Source organism: Cheilinus undulatus, linkage group 9 (assembly GCF_018320785.1).
Source record: "Cheilinus undulatus linkage group 9, ASM1832078v1, whole genome shotgun sequence".
In the NCBI taxonomy this organism is placed as follows: Eukaryota; Metazoa; Chordata; class Actinopteri; order Labriformes; family Labridae; genus Cheilinus; species Cheilinus undulatus.
The window spans coordinates 25351266-25376001 of record NC_054873.1 but is presented as its reverse complement, the minus strand read 5'-3'; the positions used below and the strand labels follow the sequence as shown (position 1 = coordinate 25376001).

General features: G+C 40.5%; 2 protein-coding genes across 2 annotated transcripts in view; both read right to left on the bottom strand.

The window, feature by feature from the left end:
* The window catches only part of ptprq (protein tyrosine phosphatase receptor type Q), a 66299-nt gene extending 49805 nt beyond the window's left edge, over nucleotides 1-16494 (bottom strand). Inside the window, exons 1-18 of the mRNA XM_041796091.1 lie at nucleotides 16450-16494; nucleotides 16199-16324; nucleotides 15976-16120; nucleotides 15456-15737; nucleotides 15133-15350; nucleotides 11556-11736; nucleotides 10969-11322; nucleotides 10566-10877; nucleotides 8433-8735; nucleotides 6106-6405; nucleotides 5673-5803; nucleotides 5238-5367; nucleotides 5003-5156; nucleotides 4766-4872; nucleotides 3203-3300; nucleotides 2575-2743; nucleotides 2071-2331; nucleotides 1805-1965 (exon numbers count right to left, since the gene is read on the bottom strand). Coding sequence (XP_041652025.1) covers nucleotides 1805-1965; nucleotides 2071-2331; nucleotides 2575-2743; nucleotides 3203-3300; nucleotides 4766-4872; nucleotides 5003-5156; nucleotides 5238-5367; nucleotides 5673-5803; nucleotides 6106-6405; nucleotides 8433-8735; nucleotides 10566-10877; nucleotides 10969-11322; nucleotides 11556-11736; nucleotides 15133-15350; nucleotides 15456-15737; nucleotides 15976-16120; nucleotides 16199-16324; nucleotides 16450-16494 — 3477 coding nt within the window. The remainder of the gene's footprint in view (nucleotides 1-1804; nucleotides 1966-2070; nucleotides 2332-2574; nucleotides 2744-3202; nucleotides 3301-4765; nucleotides 4873-5002; nucleotides 5157-5237; nucleotides 5368-5672; nucleotides 5804-6105; nucleotides 6406-8432; nucleotides 8736-10565; nucleotides 10878-10968; nucleotides 11323-11555; nucleotides 11737-15132; nucleotides 15351-15455; nucleotides 15738-15975; nucleotides 16121-16198; nucleotides 16325-16449) is intronic.
* A 1226-nt stretch (nucleotides 16495-17720) lies between these two features.
* The window catches only part of otogl (otogelin-like), a 36997-nt gene continuing 29981 nt past the window's right edge, over nucleotides 17721-24736 (bottom strand). Inside the window, exons 46-57 of the mRNA XM_041795984.1 lie at nucleotides 24178-24282; nucleotides 23974-24081; nucleotides 23756-23857; nucleotides 23568-23672; nucleotides 22000-22040; nucleotides 21829-21892; nucleotides 21550-21728; nucleotides 21343-21447; nucleotides 21143-21262; nucleotides 20824-20869; nucleotides 18312-18391; nucleotides 17721-18215 (exon numbers count right to left, since the gene is read on the bottom strand). Coding sequence (XP_041651918.1) covers nucleotides 18015-18215; nucleotides 18312-18391; nucleotides 20824-20869; nucleotides 21143-21262; nucleotides 21343-21447; nucleotides 21550-21728; nucleotides 21829-21892; nucleotides 22000-22040; nucleotides 23568-23672; nucleotides 23756-23857; nucleotides 23974-24081; nucleotides 24178-24282 — 1256 coding nt within the window. The 3' untranslated portion in view covers nucleotides 17721-18014. The remainder of the gene's footprint in view (nucleotides 18216-18311; nucleotides 18392-20823; nucleotides 20870-21142; nucleotides 21263-21342; nucleotides 21448-21549; nucleotides 21729-21828; nucleotides 21893-21999; nucleotides 22041-23567; nucleotides 23673-23755; nucleotides 23858-23973; nucleotides 24082-24177; nucleotides 24283-24736) is intronic.

The window sequence follows — 24736 nt, the reverse complement described above, 5'->3', positions numbered from 1 at the left end:
GCTCAGGCATCTGGTCTGGTGTCTCTGAACCTCTGCCTCCCAACCTGAGGGTGTTTGAGGGTGTGTTTTGAATCAAAATCAAAATCTCTGTAGGTGTATTAGTGACTAGATGGAGCTGTCAAGTTGTAAAAATAAAACAAATAGCTTCAGTCAAGCTTACATCTCTTCTCCCTTGCTTACAACTTTTTTTGCACTTGGTTTAATATTATGGTTTGTTTGCTGGGTATGGTTGTTATCGAATTAGCTTTATCAGATTCTTTCTTTCTGTTACAATAAGTAAATACAGTTATTTTTATTTCCCTCTATTGGTTTCATTGATTCTTCAATTTATCAACTGTAACAACATGAAAAAACATCTTCCCATTCACCTTTTTCAGCAACTGAAACTTTTGGCAACCAGTCAGGAAACAAAGAACTCTTATTTGACATGAAGTGCTCAACTTACAACTTTCTATTTTCTGAGTTATAAAAGACATTATTTTTCTGACTTTTATTGAGCTAATGAAACAGTAATGCCATATTGTTAAAGACCTACTTGAGTATTTTTGCTGGGCTTTTCTCCCATAAATGTATCTCTTTTGTAGAGGTCTCCATCAGAAACACATATCCTTAGACTTGTATCACTTCTTTACACAGAGTAGTAAAAAACAGTAATCCTGTAACTATCTGCAGGTCTGCAGTGACCCTCACCAAGTCTTCTGATGTAAGTTTTTGTGTAGTACACTGATGAAACACCACAAAGCACAATTTGAAGAATGTTAATTCCTCCGATGTCTAGTTGTGAGTTTTTGACCTCTGGTATCTGCTTCTTGTTGCACTTGTTTGTGCCTTTATAAGTTGCATGGCCTGAGTTGCTGGTGTTGCAGAGCTCTTTCTCAAATATGCATTGCAGCCACATGAGCACACATGAGATCACAATGTTTAATGGCAATGTGCCACACTGTTACCTTCTGTTAACTCCCTGAATAATGACCAAGCATCTTCCCATTCCTGCATGGAATAGGTTTGAATTTAAATCATATGTGGGTGTGGGTATAATAAGTGGACAGTCTAATAGTAGAGTGGTAGTGCAGGATAAAATGATGAATTCTTACCAGTGAGTCCATCTGTCCTGAGCAAAGTGTGAGTAGCAGGATAAGAGAGGAGAGGGCCATGCTGGGTAGTAGAGTTAGCTTTAGTCTAGACACACCAAGTTAGAGGCCTCCTCAAGAGAGAAGCATCCAGAGTTAGTGAAAAAAGTTAGTGGTCTGCAGGTAATCCACAAAGCAGAACAGGGGAAAAAAAAATTCCCGGTCTAGAGGCTGGTTACAGGCATGAGTAAAGGTTGTGGGGTTAGTGGTCCAGGCATTGAATATTAACACTTTAAGCTTGAGGTATTCCAAATGTGTAGTTTCTGGCCAGGGAGGGCAGTGGGTCCTTTCATTAGCACAAGGCTAACGTTCTCCCCCTGCTCCCTCTCTCTCCCTCTCCGGGGAAAGCTGCTTAAGCAAATGAATGATGCAGGGTTGAGCTCATAAGGCCAACTTAATAAATAATGAGATCTATTACTCAACTCTGAGCTCTGTGTGCTGTTTGTGTGTGTGTGGTGTATAAGGTTACATTTTGGGGGGTACCTGACACCTGGCAGGCGGGAAGAGCTAGTATCAGGAAGGACTGGGCTAAAAAGATAAGTATGCTGATGTTTCTGCGTGTTTAGTTTGGACATTCAGAATTATAAAGCAGCTGCCTGTCAACAGTATCAGGCCTCTTATGATAATAGTTTCTTCAAAGAGTAAATGAGTTGTTTAAAACAGAACACATTTACCTGAATGTACCCATCACGTGGAGGATGCACTGTGACTTTTCCCTGGTTTGGCAGTAAGCTCACTTGATAACGATCGACACACCCTGACGCCTGCTCCCATCGCAGTGAGAACTCACGTGCAGAAACATTAACTTCATGCAGTCCTCGCACAGGAGCCGGCACTCATGGAGGAAAGAAAGAAACAGAGAGAATGTGTCAGCATTTTAATAGAGAAGATATCAAAACAGGTGACAGTATCTGTGGACTAATGCAGCCTTTTTGTCTACCTGTGGTTACAGTTAGAGAGGCAGCGCTCCCCGCTGTCTCTCCCCTCACTCTCTCAGCGCTCACGTTGTAGTTACAGCCGTCCAGCAGGCCTGTCACCATGGCAACCCGCTCCTCCTTGGGCACGGTGAGTGAGTTTGTGATGGAGGTGTTAGCCACCATGACTCTGTGAAAGTCAAACTCTCCAGGTGCACCGTCCCAGCTCACGGACACAGAGGAAGAGTTTATGTTTCCTAAATGAAGGGCGCAGATTCCTGCTGGGCCTGGAAAACAATTTTAAGAGTTTTATACCTGCTTTATACTTGCTTTAATTTAGGCCATACTTGAAACATATGCCCTCTAAATACATGCAGGAATGTAAAAGAACTTCAAAAATGAAATTAAAAACAAATAGATAAAAACAGGAGAAATCATTCAATTACTTAAAATAAAGAATGTTTCTCTCTTCTGGCAGGCAAGTGACTAAAAAAAGCTGAACATAAATGAAGTGTGTAGGTTTCTCTTACGTGTGCTGAACTCTCTGTGCACCTCTGGACTTCTGTCTGAGCCCAGCACACTCTGAACGGTGACGCTGTAGTCTGACCCAGGGATCAATTTCCTAATCTCATAACTTGTGCCCGGCATGAACACCTGAATCCACGACTTCCTGTCTGCAGACACTAGGCCGAAAGTAAGCTGGGAAAACCAAGAGCAAAAAAGGAAGTATTTAGAGTGAGTGTCATTCAAATTTTAGTCACAATTATTTAATAACTTGAAAACTCACTGATAGTGCTTGTCACATTCATGTACTGCTGTGCTCTTTCTGTTTCTTTACACTATGCGTGCATGTAATGTGCTTCATCATTCCTCCTGGCTGGGGCTCTACGGAGCTCATGTATCTTTTAAGACCTAGTAACTAAATCTGTGGTGTGACGAGACTGGCTGCTTAGTAACCAACAGGTGAGTGCAAAACCTGACTCTAACAGCTTGTTTCATCCTTCAGACTTTTAAATACCAGCCATGTTTGTGTTAAAAAAACTACAAAGATGATTATGCACATCTTTCAAGTGGTTATGATGCAACTGTAAGCAACCAAAAAAGTATTTTTCTCTCTCCATTAACTCAACATGGAACCAAACACAGTAGTATTCATACCTCGTACCCCTCCACCTGCCCTGCTGGTGGTCTCCAGGTGACAAACAAAGAAGTCACTGCCAACTCTGACAGACTCACTTCCTGTGGCTCTCCAGGGCCTGGAGAAAAGAATCTCCTTACTATATGACACCATTTACTGGCACATCATTCTCATCATCAGCCACTCAGAGGGACAAACATGTAAAAAACTTTTTACATAGCTTCAGCTGAACCAGCTGGAAGACTGGGAAGAAATGAGCCCAAAACACAGAAACACTTTACTTGAAGAAGAGGATGTACTTAATCCCACATGGAAATTTTTGAACTATTATTGCTTTGGGTGTTCATTGTTGCCTTCATTTGGACAGGACAGTTGAGGAGAGACAGGAAATGTGGCTAGAGAGAACAGGGGCAATCAAAGCTATTACTGCTAATTCACATATTGCTATCATTATCAATAAAGTTATAGCAATTGCCTAAAAATGGGAGATACGTTTATGGCCACAGCTGCCATAAATGTGTCTTTCATTTGGTGCTTTTTTTCTTTATTTGTTTGTTTCTCTTGTCCCTCTCCTCTTCCTGCTGTTCTCCCACCCTTACCCCTTTTTCTAGCCTTTTCCACCCCAGCACAGCTTCAGTAGGAGGCTGTCAACATGAGTCTGGTGGCTGGTCTGTTTGACAGTCCTGCACCCTAAAGGGAAGGTTTATGTCGCCACTGTAACTGGGCTAAATGCTGCTGGTGCTGTGCTCATGGAGATTAGCACTGGTCTTTATTATAATATTAATATTTAACACTGGTCTATTATAATAGGCCACAACAGAGAATATGGTCTAGATCTTCTCTCTTTACAGAGCGCCTTGAGTAACCTCAGTTATGAATTGGTGCTATACAAACAAAGATTGATTCATGTCAATGAAGGAGCAATGCCTGTGCAGTTGGGGTTTTGGTGGCTTGTTCAAGGGAGCCTTGGTAGTATTCAGAAGTGAACTGGCACCTCTCCAACCACCAGACTTGATTTGACCAGGATTTGAGTCTCGGCCTAAGTCCTTACAAACAGAGCTGCTGCCAACAGAAAAGGAAGAATTAAAGGCAGGAATTATCACTGAATTAAAGATACAGTTTGTAAAATCAAGGTGTAATCAGCACAAATCATGTGGGAAAAAAGTTTACAAAGCAAAAATTTTCAAGCCAAAGAGACAGATGCAATTTCCTTTTTATCAGGTTTCTTGATGCTGCAAACCGTGTGCTCTAATGTCATGCAGGACTTTGATTTATTGGGAATCATTATCTTTTTCTGACAAAATTTGTAATAAAAACCTGTCAGTCTGTGAACTGAAAGCAAACACACATAAAAAATCATTTCCTTTTTATCTCTCATTTTCTGAAGGAGATATTCACCTCAGAGAATTATTCTTTCGCTTAATCCTGCTTTTATATATTTAAAACTGCTTGTTGTATTGCATTTCTAAGTTGTATTTACTTTCTTCTACTTTCTTATATCTCTTTGATTCCTTTTATCTGAGATGTCTGAAAGCAGACATCTGTTTTAAGGATCTGCAAATGTCTTAAATCCTGAAACTTACTTGTGTTGATGGTTAAAGTAGCAGGTTTACTTCTTTTTTCTTTACTGGTGCTCAAAACTTCAACTGTGTACAGGCAGCCAGGAGCCAGGCTTGTAAAGCAGTAAGACCTGCCAGGAGACAGAGATTTTGAGATGCTTTAACTTATCTGTGATGCATACTCTGTTTGGCCTCATGGATATGATTTTATTCTCACTTAACTGTAAAATTTTTCCACTAGCTGACAAGAAAGAGACTCACGTAAGCTCATGATGAGAAATGATCAGTTCTCGATTCAGTGTTGTATTTTTGATTGACAGGACAAGTCCGCTAACCACTCCCATGACCATACTCCAGCAAACACACACAGATGATGAGGTTTTATTCACAAGTGACAGCTCAACAGAGCTGGGAGCTGGAACATGAAACATGAAAAAACATTAAGTAGTTAGTGGCAGTGTGTGTGTATATTTCTGTGTTATGTGTGCATATTCACCAGCTGTGATGTTGATGATGATCGGGGAACTGTCTATAAAAGACTTCTTCTCTGTTTGTACTGCAAAGTGGTAGAGTTGGCCTGGAGTCAGACTGGAAAAGGTTGCACTCTCTCTGAACACTTTCTGCACCTGCAGCACACATTTAAGAACGAATTAAGACATCTGACATAATCTGAAGTTTTACCGCTGATAATGTTTCATACAAAAATCAGAAACTGTAGTGAAGTATTAGTCCCATGTAAAGGTGAGTATGGAAGTCTTTAGCAGACATGCATCTGTATTATATTTACTTCATTTCCAGTTGTTTTTCTGAGATCTTGACTAATACATCTCACAAACTAGCCTTGCAAAAATTAAATCAGTGTTATCATGAGGAAACGGAGTATATAACATGAATAGAAACATATGGAAAAGTTCCTTTTTGTTGGTTTTACCATGGTCGAATGGTCACAGTTAAGGCAGACGACCTCATAGCTGTGACCCTGTCCCGGTGCTGGATCCCACAGCAGCTCTATGGATGACTCTGTAACCACACCCTCCTTCACTCCATTAGGAGGAGCGAGGCCTACAATCAAAAACCATGCCCCACAACCCAAACTGTAATTAGTCCTTTTACACTTCTTAAAATACTAATTGCTCTGGCTGTGAATCATGAGGATTATACGATGCTTTATATATCATAACTAGAGGAAAGGAGTTAGTAGCAAAAATAATATTTGATTTGAAGTGTTCTGTAAAATATAAGGGCATCATAAAAATGTAAACAATTGGAGAAAAACACATACTGAATTTCGCTTTGTTAAATGACTGCAGTTATTCTGAACGTTTAAGATTTTTAATGTAACAGTACATACAGAGGAAACTCACCTGTTTTAAAGGGGTGAGTGTAGTAAGGTGGTCCCACCTGCTCTTTGCTAGTGCTGTACACCTCCAGCTGGTACTCTGACCCTGGGCTGAGATTGCTCAGAGTTATGATATGACCACCAGCATGGAGGGAGTACCAGTCACACTTGTAACCACAAAATCCCTCACACTCATGGTCACACACTCCTGGACACACACACACTTTGACCCCATCAATCAGACCCTGCTGTGGATGCTGGATGAACAGCTGTGCAGAGTCTGTGCCTACAGAAACAGGGACAGCTACATGAAGTGGCAGTGGATCTACAAGGAGAGAGAGTGATTAAAGAAAAATTACAAAAAGGTACTTTCATTTTTGCATTTTTTAGAACTGTTTTAAAACTAGAGAGCCATGGTTGTGAAGAATAAAACAGATTTGAAATCATTTAAAAATGTTTTATTAGAACTACAGGATATGTGAGGCTCCTGCCATAGGAGTAGCTATGGACAGTGCGGACAGTGCAGCTGCACTGGAGCCCATTCAGGTCCCTGACATGAGCAGACAGCAGGATGGAAAGTGGGCCCCTAGTGGAAAAGTGCCAATAATGTTTAAGTAATTCATCAATTTCAACTCATGGCTGGTTGGATGCCATTTAAATAGATGGATACAATAGCTTTTCAATGGGGATTTTGGATACCTGAGTCAGTACTGACTGAGAAATACCTGTCTTTAAGTTTGGAGTCAGGTCACCACCAAACATCTGTTCATTGTGTGCATGTGCTTTTGTGGAAAAACTTTGCATGCCATTGGGGGCACAGATAGCCAAGTGGTTGGGTTGAGCCTCATGTTTGCAGACCACCTGGGTTCAAGTCTGGCCTGTGGCTCCTTTCCAACATGTTTTTCTCCAACTCTCATCCCTGATTCTGATTCTGTCCACTGTCTTCTGCTATCAATAAAGGCATACTGATATAAGCCCAAAAATATATTTTTAAACTTCGTATGCCACTGTGCTATTAATAATGATCTCTTACCTCTACCTCAACACCTAGTCCACACATATCTTTTCATTTTGTTTTGAAAAAAAGTTTTCCATAAATATGGGATAGTTTCAGGAAATGTCTGCATAAGCATGAAATGACTGGAAATGACTGAAAACGCTGTAGTTTATAAGCCAAGCCTGTAAGTGGCGCTGTAACACCATGGAAAATGCACCAAAAGAGAGAAAAAGATTACAGAAAACTGCCACAAACTTTCTCCTAGTTGCCCTTCTGGTTGTTCTCCACGGTGGATTTAAGAACATTATTTTCAGATCTGGTGTGTGCTGTTCTCGGAGGTGGTAAAGGAGCATCACGTTTTGCTTTGAAAGCACTAATAAGCTCAGTAGCTTCTGCAGCAGAAACACAGCCCTGTAACCCGCCATTGTTGTTTTGGTTCGACAGGGCCTGCAGCGTAAGTGGGCTACACAATGTATGACGTAATCGTTTCAAGAAAGATGCAGTTAGCTGTCCACAAAGAGATGAAACGGTAAGCGCTTATAGATTTGTTCACTCTGGGGCCCAGTTTCAAAAAGTAGTGTTTACGGCCTCTAAAACGCTGTTTCCTTGTGGATGAAATGCATATACGACCAAAAACTTTTGTGTATACTCCCGAATTTGTCTAAAGTAGGGTTGCTGTGAGACAACTGTAAAATCCATTTCAGCACCACAGTAAAATGGACAGCTCCTCACATTACAGAACTTTTTACTGTCCCAGTGCTCTCCATGGTTCTGATAGCTGTCTTCCTCTGTTACACATTTGACTGGTTAACCAAACAAATGGTTGGCAACATACAACTAATTTCATGTGCATGTCTTTTGTATGTGTATGCATGTGTGCTTCCAAAATAAGGTGTTAAAGGGTCTGCCATTGTAGCCTGCAATGAAGCTCATCATTATTATATTATGCAACTGACTCCTGCTTTCCATTTAGTCAAATGAAATTGATATCTTTCAGAGTTACAGCCTGTTCAGTGCAGAATCCCCTCTTTTTGTTACAAACTCTGCATTTGAAGAATGAAACACTCAGTGAAAAAGATAATGAGGGAATTTTGTATCAAAATGAAGGAAGATCCCAGAAGATTAGCCCAGACTGCTGAGCTTCATAACGGCTTTAGATAAGATCAGAGAACAAAGTGAGGACTGTAGATTCTGCCTCTCATCAATTACAATGACAACACATTTCTTTTTCAAGCTAATTTGTACAGAAGGCATGATTACACCAAGTATTACATTTTTAGATGTATATATGCTTACATAACTTTTGTTTCAGGACACTTTGATATTTAAAATGTTGCCTTATTTGTTTGTCTTACTTGTGGTATGTATGATGCTGGTCCTCTTGCTGCTGTCCTTTCCAATCAGTGAGACGACTCCCACTTCATAAGTCTGGCCTGGAATAAATGAGCCCAAATTAACACACACAGACTTGTGTTCCCCGAGTGCAGCTGGACTGGACTGGTTTATCCACAGGGAAGACGGTGAGGTTGGAGGAGAGGTATCGAGAGGTTGGGATGTGACATTATAGCCGTCTGGTAGGGCATCAGCTGTGTTGGACCAACAGACTGTAAGGTTGCCTGTTGTGCTCAATACCACCAGATGAACAGGAGCCTCCACCTCTGAAAGAAGAAATGAAGACTATTAGTAAGTTTGAAAATAATGTTTGTCAAAGCAAAGCCATATCAAAGCAAAATTACAAGTCATGTATTACATAAATTTGTGGTGCATGATTTAAGTATGGTGAAAGACGGAAAAATACAGAAAATCTTACACCCCCAATTCCAAAAAAGCTGGGGCTCTGTGTAAAATATAAACAAAAGACGAATACAGTGAGTCACAAATCTCATAAACCTACGTTAATTTACAATAGAATATAAACAACATATCAGATATTGAAACTGAGACTTTTGACCATTTTATGAAAAATAAAACTAGTTCATTTTGAAGTTGTGGCAGCAACACACCTCAAAAAAGTAGGGCTGAGGCAACAAAAGGCTGAAAAAGTACGTGGTACTAAAGAAAAACAAGGAGAAGGTTAGGTTAAATGCCAACAGGTCAGTAACATGACTGGGTATAAAAGGAGCATCTTAGAGAGGCAGAGCTCCTAAGAAGTGAAGATAGGCAGCAAAAAATTGTGTCTAAAGATTGTGGAACAACTTCAGAAAAATGATCCTCAACATAAAATTACAAACACTTTGGATATCCCACCATCTACAGAACAAAATATCATCAAAAATCATCTGTGCGCAAGGGACAATACCAAAGGTCAATACTGGATTTTCATTATCTTCAGGCCAAATGGCACTGCATTAACAATACACCCAATTCTGTACTGGAAATCACTACATGGGCTCAGGAACACTTCAAGAAATCATTGTCTGTCAACACAGTTTGCTGAGCTATCCACAAATGTGAGTTAACGCCATATCAGGAAAGAAGACATGAACACGATCCAGAAACACCATCGTCTTCTATGGGCCAAAGCTCATTTAAAATGAAATGAGGCAAAATGGAAAACTGTTCTGTGGTCAGATTAATCAATATTTAGAATTTTATGTGGAAACCACGGCTGGTGTGCCCTGTTGACTAAAAGGAGATAGGCCGTCCAGTTTGTTATCAGCACACAGTTCATAAGCCTGCCTCTCTGATGGTATGGGGTTGCATTACTGGCCATGGCGTAGTCAACTTACACATCCAGAAAGGCTCTATTAATGTAAAAAGTATATAGAGGTTTAAGAGAAACATATGCTGCCATCCAGACTATGCCTCTTTCAGGGAAAATGAACTGCATATTTCATCAAGACAATGCTAAACCACATACTGCATCAATCACAGCAGCATGGCTTCACACTAAGAGAGTCCAGGTTTGCAGTCCAGATCTTCACAACAGAAAACATTTGGCACATCAGGAAATGAAAAACTGGCAAAAAAAAAGACCCAATGCTGAACAGCTAGAATCCTATATCAGACAAGAATGGGACAACATTCCTCTCTCAAATCTCCAGCAACTGGTCCCAGACATTTACAGATCGTTGTTAAAAGAACAGGGATGCTGCACAGTGGTAAACATGGCCCCGTCCCTACTTTTTGAGATGTGTTGCAACCATCGAATTCAAAATAAGCTAATCTACACAATGCCCCAGCTTTTGTGGAATTGTGGTTGTAGCACGTCCTCTTTAGCACATTTCCATTAACCTTCCTGCCTGCTAGGACAATGGATGAAATAATTTAAAAAAAACCCTGCTTGACTCACTCTTCAGGTTGACAGTACAGTGAAATTTACATTCAGTACAAGTATGCACGTCTTATAACATTAGCTGAAGAAAGGCCGTTCCTTGAAAGACCATCTCATGAATACAAACACAGTGCCAACAAAGGCCTTTACAACAATAAATGCTGACATCAGCAGACAAACTCTTAACTTTGAAGAACGTTTGCTACATGCTTACTGGTCTGTACAGTCACAGGAGTCTGTCCACAGCTCTCTATCCCGTGCTTGGTGACTGTGTAAACATCAATCTTGTATTTCCTGTAAGATTTGAGCCCTCTAATCACAGCTGTGTACGACTGCAACCCAACAGTGTCCAACAGCCTGGAGATGTTATTCATTCCTACTATCCCCTCTTGTTTTGAAGTTAGGTCCACATAGCGAACAACAAATGTACATCCAGCCTTTAACTGTAAGATCGTCTGCATCCAGTAGATGCTTATCTGACTGTCTGTAACCAGGCCAACGGTGATGTTATGGGGAGGCAGAGGTCCTGTAAGAAAATCAGAGCATTAACATTTTACTTAACATCTTTTAGCATAATATGTTGCTTGTGTAACTTATTTGATTGACAACAGACTCACTAGTAAAGGCAGTCCGTGTTTGTGCCAAGCTCCATGTAGAGCCTGCAGGGTGAGATGCTCTGAGAGTGAAGGAGTAGATGCTCCCTGGAAACAAACCTGCCACTGTTACCCCCCTGGAGGAGAGGGAAATTGGGACCCTTACAATCTTTTTTGTCCCTTTTTTGTCTTTTGACTTCCCACTTTCATGTTCTTCATCCTGGCCTAACTCTGTAAGCTCCTCCTCTTGATGAAGAAATATCCCAAAAGTTGAAAGCTTGAGTGAGTTCAAGGACAAAAGGTCACCCCAGCGAAGCTCTACGTGCTGCTCCGTCACCTGAGCCAGGTCAAAGGAGAAAGAGGCAGGGACTGGAGGGGCTACCAAAAAGAGAGAAGAAGAAAAACATTATGGCAAGTTGGAAAAATGAAGGACAACTTATTTGCTTTAGTGTTTTGTTTCTAATTTAGAAAACATGTGCAAAGGGTTGTGACAATTGCCTTATGAGATATTTTATCAGACAGCATTTGCCATTTTACAAGTGAAGTCCTAAGAATGGTCAAATAACATGAATGCAAATCTATTTGGTATGGTTGCAATCAAAGTGATTTACCCTGAAACTGGCAGATGAAGGGGAGCGGGATGTTACAGAAGAATGGGGTGAGAAAGTAATCTGGTCCTGTGGCATTCCTCTGAAGGGCAAAACAGTCCGTCTCATTGGCTGGCAGTGATGACATAATGGCGCTGGTCAGGTTATAGGCTGAGCCATCAGACCAGAGAGGTAGTCCCTCCTCCTGTGCAGGGATTGACCAGAGACATTATGCCCTTTAGCTTAAGAACCCACAACACAACACACATCCCCAGCTCACTGTCATTTAAGTATCAAAACAAAACTCCTGTTTAAGGAAGAAGTGCTGCCACAGGGGTTTCCTGTTTGGAGAATAAACTATCAACTATCTCTGCTTTAACAGAGTGACAACAAATATGTCACTGTAAATACTGATGACCAAAACGATTTGATGATTTGGATCACTTTTCAAAACTAAAATCATATTTCCCTTTCTTTATTCAAATTTTATGCTTTTTGCATCCTTATAAGGAGTATTCTTACTATCTAGAGCCTTGCAGGATTTTTCGAAGGTGAGATCATTTTGAATGGTAAAGTTAAAAACAATAATACTACAGAAAAAAAATTCCAGTCTGTTGGGAAGTATATGCCTTTGCCCTTTCTTACAGGAGAGAACACAAATGTAGTTATTATGGAGTGTCAAACTTTTCAAACTTCAAGGGTTTTCTGGACAAATCTAATTTAAGACAATTATCAGCATTTATTCTATTTTTTAGAAAATTATCAAATACAGTTACAAGAAAAAGTATGTGAACCCTCTGGGATTTCTTGGATTTCTGCATAAATTGGTCATTAAATGTGTTCTGATCTTCATCTAAGTCACAACAATAGACAACAACACTCTGCTTGAACTTATACTACACAAAAAATCATATGTTTTCATGTTTTTATTAAACAAACCATGTAAACATTCACAGTGCAGGGTGGAAAAAGTATGTGAACCCCTAGGCTAATAACTGGTTGACCCTCCTTTAGCAGCAATAACCTCAACCAAACGTTTCCTGTAGTTGCAGCTCAGACCTGCCCAACGGTCAGGAGGAATTTTGGACCATTCCTCTTTACAAAACTGTTTCATTCAGCAATATTCTTGGGATGTCTGGTGTGCATCGCTCTCTTGAGGTCATGCCACAGCATCTCAATCGGGTTGAGGTCAGGACTCTGACTGGGACACTCCAGAAGGCGTATTTTCTACTGTTGAAGCCATTCTGTTGTTGATTTACTTCTATGCTTTGGGTCGTTGTCCTGTTGCATCACTCATCCTCTGTTGAGCTTCAGCTGGCAGACAGATGGTCTTAAGTTCTCCAGCAAAATGTCTTGTTAAACTTGGGAATTAATTTTTCCGTCAATGACAGCAATCCGTCCAGGCCCTGAGGCAGCAAACCAGCCCCAAACCATGATGGCCCCTCTACCATATTTCACAGTTGGGATGAGGTTTTGATGTTGGTGTGCTGTGCCTTTTTTTCTCCACACATAACATTGTGTGTTCCCTTCAAACAACTCAATTTTGGTTTCATCTGTCCACAGAATATTTTGCCAGTAGTGCTGTGGACATCCAGGTGCTCTTTTGCAAACTTCAAACGTGCAGAAATGTTTTTTTGGACAGCGGTGGCGTGTTGTCCTCCCATGAACTCCATTCTTGTTTAATGTTTTACTTATTGTAGATTTGTCAACACAAATGTTAGCATGTGGCAGAGACTTCTGTAAGTCTTTAGCTGACACTCTAGGATTCTTCTTCACCTCATTGAGCATTCTGTGCTGTGTTCTTGCAGTCATCTTTACAGGACAACCACACCTAGGGGGAGTAGCAACAGTGCTGAACTTTCTCCATTTGTAGACAGTCTGTCTTACTGGGGACACATGAACATCAAAGCTTTTAGAGATACTTTTGTAACCCTTTCCAGCTTCATGCAAGTCAACAATTCTTGATCGTAGGTCTTCTGAGAGCTCTTTTGTGCCAGGCATGGTTCACATTAGGCAATGCTTCTTGAGAACAGCAAATTCAAAACTGGTGTGTTTTTATAGGGCAGAGCAGCTTTAACCAACACATCCATCACATCGTATGGACTCCAGGTTGGCTGACTCCTGGCTCCAATTAGCTCTTGGAGAAATCATTAGCCTAGGGGTTGACATACTTTTTCCACCCTGCACTGTGAATGTTTACATGGTTTGTTCAATAAAAACATGAAAACATATCATTTTTTGTGCAGTATTAGTTCAAGCAGAGTGTTTTTGTCTATTGTTGTGACTTAGATGAAGATCAGAACACATTTTATGACCAATTTGTGCAGAAATCCAAGAAATCCCAGAGGGTTCACATACTTTTTCTTGCAACTGTAGGTTGTACACCCAACCATGAGCATGGAAAAAACATTAAAGTCCCTTTTTTGATTCCCCCTTTAAATACCCAAAACCTGCCTTTAATGGGAAAAATAAATCAAGACATAAAGATTTTTTAAATTAAAATAATTACAAACTCCAAAAAAATGTCATTTTAAGTGTTCTTGACAACTTCTTGCTTACTGATAAGTAGGGCTGCCAGCATTAATGAATTAATGGGTCCATAATCATGTCATTATTTTTTAAATCACATGCTTTATTGTCCCTTTCAGCACACTTTAGCTGAGTCACTGAAACATCTCCCTGCAGCCACAGTAATGTAAAATTGGTGCACTACTATGCCTTAGTGCAGCCTTTCTCAGCAGGTCTGCAGTGGCACCCTGAAGTGCCCTCTAGCATCATAAAGGATGCCTTCAAAAAAATTTATATGTAACTAAAATTTGTCATGAAAATGCTGTTCAAATGACCTCATAAGCTCCTGAAACCACAAAAATGCAGGGGTCATGATGTTTTTTTTTTTTTTTTTTTTTTTTTTAAGTTTGGGCAGGTGTCTACAAAACAACAACGCATTACATCCAAAGCATTTAAATAGTTTTACAAGAGTCCTTTAAAAATTGATCTATCTTTTTACTGCATAAATCCTTCAGCAGCCATGAACGTAATGTAAACTTTTATTATTACTTTTGACAAGGGTGACTTAAGATTTTTCTAAAATTTTGAGGGTTGAGAAATGCTGCCTTAATGTCTCTCTTTTTATTAAAAAAACAAAAAACTCACCAACAGCTGACTGGACGAGCCAAAAATTCTGATACCCTGTGATATCAATAATCTCCCTTTTTACTGTTCCCTCATATCCTTTTCAATCCATAAGAAGTTCATTTTCAGTAGTTAAGTTAATTTCATTATCTTCTACCAGACGTTTCCTATTTTCCTTAAAAAAAAAAATTAGGTCTGTGTCCAAACAGGAATTCAATTGCCCTTACTTTACAACAGTACAAAAATTTAAAATGAAAGAAATAGTGAAATTTCAAAAGAAATGGTTGAATCAAAAAAAGAGAAAGGTTAATTTTGATCAACTACAGAAATGTGGAGATTAATACTGATTTTAAAAAAATATTCAACAGCCCCACAGATAAGTGATAACACAAGCTATCAGTAATGTCTCTTATATGCATGAAGTAAACAGTCAATACCTCTACTTTATTTGATTCTGTAACAAGGTTACCTTCCTGTCATTGAGTCCAGTCCACAGCAGCAGCAGGTTTTTCTGGTTCAGCAAGTGAGTAAATGTGAAAAGCAGATCTTCTGGGCTCTTCAGGTCTGCCAGGTGACTCCCAGCTGCCAGGTCTCTGCAGCTGTGTGCTGCCTCCCTCCAGGTCAAAGCTATCCTTCTCACAATGTAGCAGCCTCTCTCATTGGCTAACCAGCCAGGTGGGCACTGAGCTGGAGACACAAACCACCATCATTAACACTGACAGATTAAAAATGGAGTTAAGGATGAATATCAATTTGTGGTAATGTGTTGGTGTAAAGCAATATACATATTACCTGTTTCCATGCCAACGTCAAGCCTCTGCTTAAAGGTCAAATTTTGGTCTTTGAGGAGTGTAGTAACCACAACTTTGATCTTGAAGTGTGTTCCAGGCTGGAGATCTTTTACTTTGTACTCAGATTTTGGCTTTGAAGAGTTGATAATGATGTGTGCAACAGACTGTGTGTGAGTGTTGTGCACACTCAGGGTGGAGAGGGTTTGTTGTCTCTGAAGTTTCCATGTGAGGAGTGCAGAGGTAGTCGTGGAGTTTACATGAAGAGAGACCAGAGGGACGGGAACTGGTCACAAGTATAGAGAAGGATTTTTCAATATCAACCAGCCCTTATCAGTAAGCATTGTCATTTAAGTTACATTCAGGCTATGTTTACACTGAATTTACAAGTAACCTGAATTGGATTTATTTGTTTTTATGTGACCAAAATCTGATTCTTTTCTGACAGTGTGAACAGCACAAGTCACATTAAATCTGATCTTTTCATATCATACTCAGGCCATTTATTCTCCACAAAAACTCACCAAAGTGAAAAGTCTTTGTTTCAAGAGTGGAATCATTTTTACTAGCTCTCATTGTGATGGTATATCCTTTAGGATCCTCAACCAATCGCAGTGACATTTTGCAATCAGGAGAGCATGCTGAACGATCAACAGGCTCCAAATGTACCTGCAGAAATATTAAGCCAGTTTATTCATTGAGCTATAATGAGAATATATCTAATCATCACATATTAAGCATTCTTACCAGATGATTCCTTGCATCCCTGCAGGTGACTATGAAGGTGTCTGGATCTTCAGTGAGAGGGAAGGACTGAAATACAACTTGAACCTCCACGGGAATTAAATGTTTCTCACATGTCAGCAAAACCACCTGAGAATGAGGCATTTCTTCACAAGTAAAACATCTTCATCTTATATATAGTTTAGGATAAAGAGATTTAAAAAGCCTAATTGTGGGATCAGAATCAGAGAAAACATTTAAGGCCCCTATCTTACCTGCCAGAAACTAGCCAACAGCCACAGACGATCTGTTCCCCCCATTGGAAATATAAGTCCATCACATTGTGCACACCTTCACTTAACAGCTGATCCACGTGAGGACAAAGTCACATCCACGGGGAGAAAGAACAAATCCCGGGGTCGCTTTCAGCCATCCCGCTGTCATGAATGAACTCCAGGCAGCTGTGCGTAAACATCGATGTGGGAAAGTCCCAAACTATTTGCGTCACTGACGCAAGATGAACGTAAAAAAGTTCACGTCTTTTAACTGCTTAGCAGTACTTTCATGGTGTGAGTTTTAAGAGCTAAATCATTGGGTTTCATGATTAAAATCCTTTATTTTTCTTCTTGATTTCTTTAGTTTTCTGGAGAGCCTGGACTTTGAATTTAGCGCGCACGGAGAGTCACCGTTTAATGGCTGTGTCCTCTGAGAGGCAAAGCTTATGAGAGAGAGAGGCTGTGTATGTATGACTTCAACTCAATTTGTCCCAGCTCTTTGTTTGGATAAGAGCAGTTCACCATGGTAACCGAAGGGCACACGGCCACTTTCAAGCAGGGCTCCTGAGGAGAGAAGAAGAGGGGAGGTAATACAGGGGATCGGGGGGAGACTGCGGAGAGGGGGTGTTGATGTGAGGGGAAACTCAGATGTACCAAGGACTAAAGCAACCAGTTTCAGTCTTCAGATGAGCGACAGTCAGCCACCCTGGACTTGTCTGCACGACTTCTCAGAACCTCTAAAATAAGCTTTTGCTCTCAGCGCAGTGGTGAGAATGGTTTGGCTCAGACTCGGGTGTGGTGAGGCTCTGGCTCATGTGGAATGACAGGAATTTTTGAAAAGTTGAAATGATTGACACTCAGGGAACCCAGTCTACTGTGGGGTGCTGTAATGAAAAGGAGACTCCCACACAGCAATAACACCTAGAGGTGCAGCAGAAACACATGTCAGCAGTGAAAGCGCTGAATCAGGATGAGCTCATAATGACAGTTTGATAACGAGAAACCGTGGGGGTGTAAGAGGCCACAATGGAGGTCACAAGAAAGCTGAAATAACTCAGATGGACGCTGTAAAATCTTTTACCTACTTTACTTCAGTTAAAGAAACTACACATAGGTCACATTTTAAATGTCTTCTTCCAAAGAACAAAGCAGCATCTATTTTTGTACAAAATCTAAATGTATCTTCTAAGACAAACAAAAGAATATACAGTGTTTGAACTCAACAGCAGTCATAAAAAATGCAGTAACACAGTATCAATTGTTAACATACACTAGGATAAGAAGCTAACATCACTTGAAAGCACTAAAAAGCTGAAAATCACTGAAAGAAAAATACTAATGTGCAAAAACTACTTCAACAAAGTCTCCCTCTTTACAGTAGTTAAATTTCATATAATTTGATTACAACTATGACTCAAGGTCAGCGTTGTCATGTTAAACATGGCTGGCTTTAATGCTCCTCTTCAGTATTGTATTAGTCTGACTTTCTCCCCAATCTATCCTCCTATTCATACATTGTCTTCATTTGTTATGCTCTCATTCATATTCATGCCTGGAATCTGTTTTTAGTTCCACTGGCAGGAACAGTCCAGAGGCTCCTGGAAGTTGTACTCCACGATTGTGGCATTGCGAGAGCAGTACAGTGTGACAGAGCGGGTTTGTAGTCCACTCTCTCGGCAGCACTTACAGAAGCGGGCATGGCTGTTGATGTTGAAGTTGAATATGGTGGCAGATGGACATTTCCCATCACAGGAATAGACCGTTACCTGTTAAAGGAGGGAGACAGGCAAAAAGTGAGGTGTATTTTAAAGAAAATTAAGAATTTGATTTTGCTCCAGCCTTCCATGTTTGTGTACTCTCACCGGTGCGTTACTCCTGCAGTCGTCTTTTCTGATGGTCGTCCGAATGGCCACACGTTTGCACGTCTTACCGTCCTCTTTGCCTACACGTGTTCACACAGAAATATGATGCACAGTAACACTCTGAGGAAACTTCAGACACACAGAACTTTCAAATACTGACACTACCACAAAATAATAAACAGTGAAAAAAAAAAATTATGAAAAGGAACCCTACAGGATAGGACAAGTTCATCTTAATGGATAGATATTTCTATATCCTATATGTAGGTGGGGCAAAAACTCACTAGACATCTGCATTTTGAGAAAATGTGAAATTATAAACTCACCAGGAGGCCGCCATGTTTTAGACTGCTGGGTCATAAGGCTAATGCCCTCCTCTGCCCATACTATTTCTATGCATTAGTCACCCATCAAATCTTTTTTGATTTTATGATCATGATCCCACTGGAGGTGAAAAGAAAAATCATGAAGACCTTACTCTGAGTTTAAATCCATGTGAATGTAGTCACAGAGGCAAAAAGATGGCATGTTGAGCTGATTTAGTGTCTGCACCATCCAGAGATCAGACAGAAAGGATTTATTTCATGAGTTTTCTTTATATGTACAGAGACTCATGAGATAATTCCTAGCTATTAATATCTCTGGATGGCATTTATCACACCAGTCTGTCTCTTTAAAACTGTCAGATCAGAAGAGGTGTGAATAATGGTATTTAACGTTGTATGGGCACCCAGGTAGACTCCCTCTCGCTCTCTTTCAGCAGGCACTAATACAGTACATACACTGAGAGCAAGGTCTTCATACTTTTTTCTTCACTAACAGTGTAATTATGTTCATAATATAAAGATATTATGAGTGACTAATGCATAGAAATAGTGCGGGCACTGAAGCCGTATGACGTCACACTACCCAGAGTGCACTGTGGAGTAAAACATGGTGGCGTTCAAGTGAGTTAATTAGAATTTTTATTATAAAACTTTCTCGAAATTTAGCTATCTAGAGAGATTTTTTTTGTTTAATAAGCATATTAGAGATAAAAATATCAAACTAATATGATGAATTTGTCTGATCATGCTGAGTTCCTTTTGAAGTTCAAACATTCACAGAGATGTGCACAAACTAATTCACACACTGGTAAATATACACTCACACACAAACACTCTTGGATCGTCTCATCATTCGAGACCTGTCATTGAAAGGCCTTTTGAGCTGGGCCCTTTGTTGCTCAGCAGCAGGAGCTTTCTTTGATTGACAGTCGGGCTACAGGAGGGCACGATTCTCACAGCAGAGCTCCAGCTCTCCTATGGGCTACTGACCTAAACTTAACCTTAATTATTTATTCTGAGGAGAGCTGGAATGTACAAAAAATGGATTATTTCCAGCGATTTCCTAAAAATGACTAACACTGGAGCTAATTTAATCTCAAAGCCAGGATTAATCTGATGTGATTTGACATTCACATTGCATATGGTCTTGTTTATTGTTTGATTCAAGAGATTTCTGCAATATGGGATGTTCATGTTATTCTGTTTAGAGGTGCAAACAGTGAGACAGAGAGAAAAATACACACAGACACAAAAATAGACTCAGCACACATTAACAAATAGCTTAAAATGCAAGTGAATGAGTCACAGAGACTCCACAGAAGCACTGTAAGAGGGAATAGTACAAGATGAAGGTACCTGTGTCACAGTTAGTACTACCAGTGGGGGTTACAGGATTAACGGTAAATGGTAAAACACCAACTCCCGAACCTGGGAACATCGTCAGGACCGATCCATTTTAAAGAACATTATGAGAACACACACATGGTTACGTTTGGTTCAGAAAACACAGTTTAGAGTCACACACAAACACAAGAGGGTGAAAACAGTGCAGCTGGCATGCACAGGGATTTTACTTGTTTTGGGGGGGACTCACCGGGCAACCAGCCAAGGATTTCAGTCATTAGATGGACTACAAAGAGCAGCTCAGCAGGGCAAACCCTCACCCCTGAAACATCTTGCATTGTCATTGGTGGAATGCTCACTGTAGAGCACCCTGATTGGCCAGTCTGCAAGGTCACTGCTGAAGCAGGCAAGCGTGCGAGGCTGCAACCCCCAAAATGTCACCACTGCATGTTTATTAAAAGTTTAGCCAGACCACTTGGAAATATCAACATTTTTTTTATAGAGTACAAAATGCAAAAAAACTCCAAGATCCCCATCTATAGAGAACAAGTTCAAGAAGTTTGGTAATGATTTGGTAATAATGTTGAGTATAATAATATCACTTTAGCTGTTACCTCAGCCGCAGATGTGGTTGATCCTGAACATTACATCAGAAGATTTGGAAAGCCAAAGGTTCAGAATAAGGCCAACAACTCCAGCTTTATCTCCACCCTCTACACAAGGGCCACACCCCAACCATTCAGCCAATAAGCACATCCACTGCCAGGCAACAAGGCGCTCACCCGTCTGATTAACAGCTTAAAGCATTATCAAAAGCACCCTTAAAAAATATGGAGACTCACATGTCCTGCAGCAACCGTCCACATAACTCTGAACAACCCCACCATTCTGCAAGAGGAGAGGAAAATAAAGCAAAGTTGAAGTTTGAAAATGACAATGCACATTCACACATGGTTTGAGTGCCCCAATCTAATACTTTTGTTTCTCTGACCAGTAAAACTTAAAATGAATTTACACGTTATAATTTTGGACATGAAAGACCTCGAAACAACTGACTTGCATATCTACACAAACATATTAGGAGTATATTTACCATGCCTGTAAATGTAAACAGTGAATGCTTTCAAGACTTTAATTCAAGGAGGTTTTAAAAGTCCTGACCTGAATACACTCAGTATCATTGAAAGGCGGGCAGACCACACCAGAGGCAAGTATCACTGCACCCACTGCTGTTTCCATGCAGTCATAGCGTGTGCAGTTCTCCACCCAGGAACTCCCTGACTGCACACACAATCACAATCAGTAAAGTGTAGCACAGAAAGTCAGGGCATTGAGCACACATGGACCTCTAGTTTCCTTACAGCGAAAAGCTCTGTCGTCCCATTTTCATTTGTGAATGTACAGGAGACATTTTTGCAGGAGCCACAGCACACCTGTGGGTCTGTGGACTGCACGTACACCTGGTGCTAAAGGGATGGGGGTGAGTAAAGGGGTGAGTGATAGATTAGTTAACAAAGATAAGCAGAGGAAGTATGGTGGATTATTTATTAAATGTGCAGGGTACATACTGGCCCACATTTCTGGGTGCAGTTGACAGAGGTTATTTCCATGGCATAGAAGCCAGAGTCTGGATCTTTGTGATGAAGGCAGTGGACGGTGTAACACAGCTCTCCCTCAAGGTATTGAACCAGAGACTGACCTGGGCCAAGCACGGTTACCCCTTGAAAAAGACACACCTCTGCCTTTTCTGCACACAGAAAAAAACAATATTTTAACCCTAAGTTCTATTAGTTATTCATGATAAATATAAAGGTGTCTGAAATTGTGTGTGCTTGCTTTACACGCACGGCATGTGTGTTGAGGACAGCCACAGATGGTGCCACTGTCTGAGGCCTCCACCAGCATCTCCCCCTGAGAGAAAACAGAGTGCTGACTTTACTCAATTTCCCTCCTTCTTCTCCTTTCTTGCCAAGATTTGATTAGACAGTGACTTGTGATGCAGCTTTTTGCTGACTTACCACCTGACAGATGGGGAGAGAGCTGTCCTCACATTGGCATTCTGGGAGGGAAAGAGGGAGAGTTATAAGGGGGAAATGAAGTTCATGCAAGTACGTGAAAGACATAAAGCATCTGACAAATTCCTACATGGAAAAATAAATAAATAACACCAGCCAGGCGACAAATGTGGGTAGACTTTCTGTTTAGTGAATCATTTCTACAGGGCTACGTACCACATGGTGGGTTATTGTCTGTACCAAAGTAGTCATGCATAAGTAAACTCTGCTGAGTTTAAATCACATTTGGTGCAGCTCTGTCACCTGCTCCTCTGCCTGGAGACCTCTCCTCCCTCATGCACTACTGTTGGGGTGAAACCGACCTAACCATATGAGTATGGTTACGAACACTTGTAATTTGTGGAATCATGACAATGTTTCATTGTGGTGTTAAAAGAATTTACTGCCAATAAATCCTTGTGCAGGTTTTCTGCACTATCAGACAGTGAATCAACAATCAGGAATTAAATGGAGTAATTTTATCCCACAGCCAGATGTAGACGAATCCATAGAGTTATTGTGCTCTTAGGAACCTTCAGTGCCTTGCAACAATCCTGTCTCTGTCTCAGATGCTTTTGCAAAGGATCTGAATACTTACGTATGTCAAAGTGATATTTCAGTTTTTTCAAACATTTCTAAAATTCTGTTTTCACTAGTCATGATGGGGTACTTAGTATAGATTAATGAGAGTAAAAATTATTTTTTTCTGACTGTAGCATCAGGCTGCAACATTAGAAAATTGAAAAAAATTGAAGAGGGTCTGAAAACTTTCTGAATGCACTGTATGCTTACATGCACATACATAATAAGGCTGAACAATTAATTTGAATTTAGGTTGCAGTACGACCTACTGAAATTCTCGAATCCCAGAACAATACATGACATTATAACTTTTCTTTCGAATATCGAATTGGCAAGATGAGTCAAAATAATCATTTTTAGATATTTTTTGAAATTGTTCAGCTCTAATACATAACATAAACTAAATCAGTGGCTCTCAACTGGTGGGTCGGGACCCAAAAGTGGGTCACAGATATGTGCTTGGGAAAAAAAGTGTGCCAAATTGTCTATGAGACTCTATAAAACATGCATGTTTTGTCCTGTTTCATTGTTTTGTTACACCTTTTGTACTGTCTTAGGCACAAGCTCTATTCTTTCTTTTTATTAAATACATCTGACTGACCAAAAAAAATCTCAAAAATTTGGGTCGCAGTTCTCCTTGAGGAGTTGATGGTGGGTCCTGTAAACAGTTGAGAACCACTGCTCTAAATGATTGAAATTTACCCTTAACCCCTTGCTGCTCCTGTGCATTCACCTTAAATACCTCCGATGGAATAACAAAGGTAAGAAAATCACTCCAGCAGCTCAGGCCATCAGAAAGAAAACCTTACCAAAAACTATGACCAAAATAGAACATTTTTTTCATTAACAGTGTTACTAACCAAGGGGAATATCTATCCTGATTATCATTAAAAACAGAAACACTTTAATCCATGTTTATGAGTAGTGTGTGAGTTTTCTGGAGTGAGTACCACAGTGGTGCTGAGGACAGCAGTGACCAGGAACAGTGGTTTGAACCAAAGAGAGACCAGGTGCACAGCTCACGTAAGTTTCAGGGCACAGGTTGACATCACACACTGCAAAAGAGAGAAAGATAAAGCTTGACTTTGAAGCGACAGAAAAATAACAGATAAAGACTTTACAACACACATACACTTACCACAATGGTACTGTGGACAGCAGCTGTTGGTTGTGTTAAGATCAACGGCCAGAATTTCTCCATGTGAACACGATGGAATGGGCTCAATACATGACTCACACACTGCTCAGACAGGAAACAAAGACAACAGACTCAGTCATTAATGGTGGAGGTGTCAGAGATGAAAAAGCTTGTCCCGTCAACTTCTTTTAAGACTGACATTGAAACATAATACTTGCCACACAGATAAGAGTAGCAGCAGGATTTCTCCCCCCTCACTTCCACTAGGAACTGATCTTCTCTGCAGTGGGGCGTGTATACAGGGGGGCATGCCATGGGGTCACACTCTGAGAAAGACGAGGTGCAATTAAGCATTTGGTAAAAGTACAGGCAAAGAATCAATTAAACTCAATCAAGCAAGGACTTGTAGAGTTTGTTCTCACCACATCTGTACTCAGGGCAGCAGGACAGAGCACTGTAACCAATCACCAGTCTATTGCCGTTATCACAAGGTGGAGCTTCACTGTCACAGATGGTCATGTTGCACTCTGGGAAAAAGTGAAGGAGGGAAGAGAAAAGGAAAGAAGACTCATTTAAAAGCATATGTGTTCATTCCTGCTTACTAAAAATATTGTGATTTTCAGTCTAGGCCTTAGATACATAACCTTGCAAAGCAGGTAGATTTGCCAAACTTGATGTCTGCTACCAAGGAAGTCCATCTTACAAAGCTCCAATGTATAACGTTTGTGCCAGACCCAGAAACAGCTCAGACCAATAAACGTCATTTAAAGGGGAACAAGGCAGTAGCTACAGGTGAGGTTTAGTTGTACTGGAAGCTGATAGCAACTGCTGCCACTGGTGTAGCAGTAAGTTCAGATGTAGCTAGAGCCTTTCCCAACTGTCATTAGGCGAGAGGTGGGGTACACCCTGGGCTGGTCACCAGTCAATCACAGGGCTGACATATAGAGACAGACAACCAGGCATGCCGTATTCACAACTACG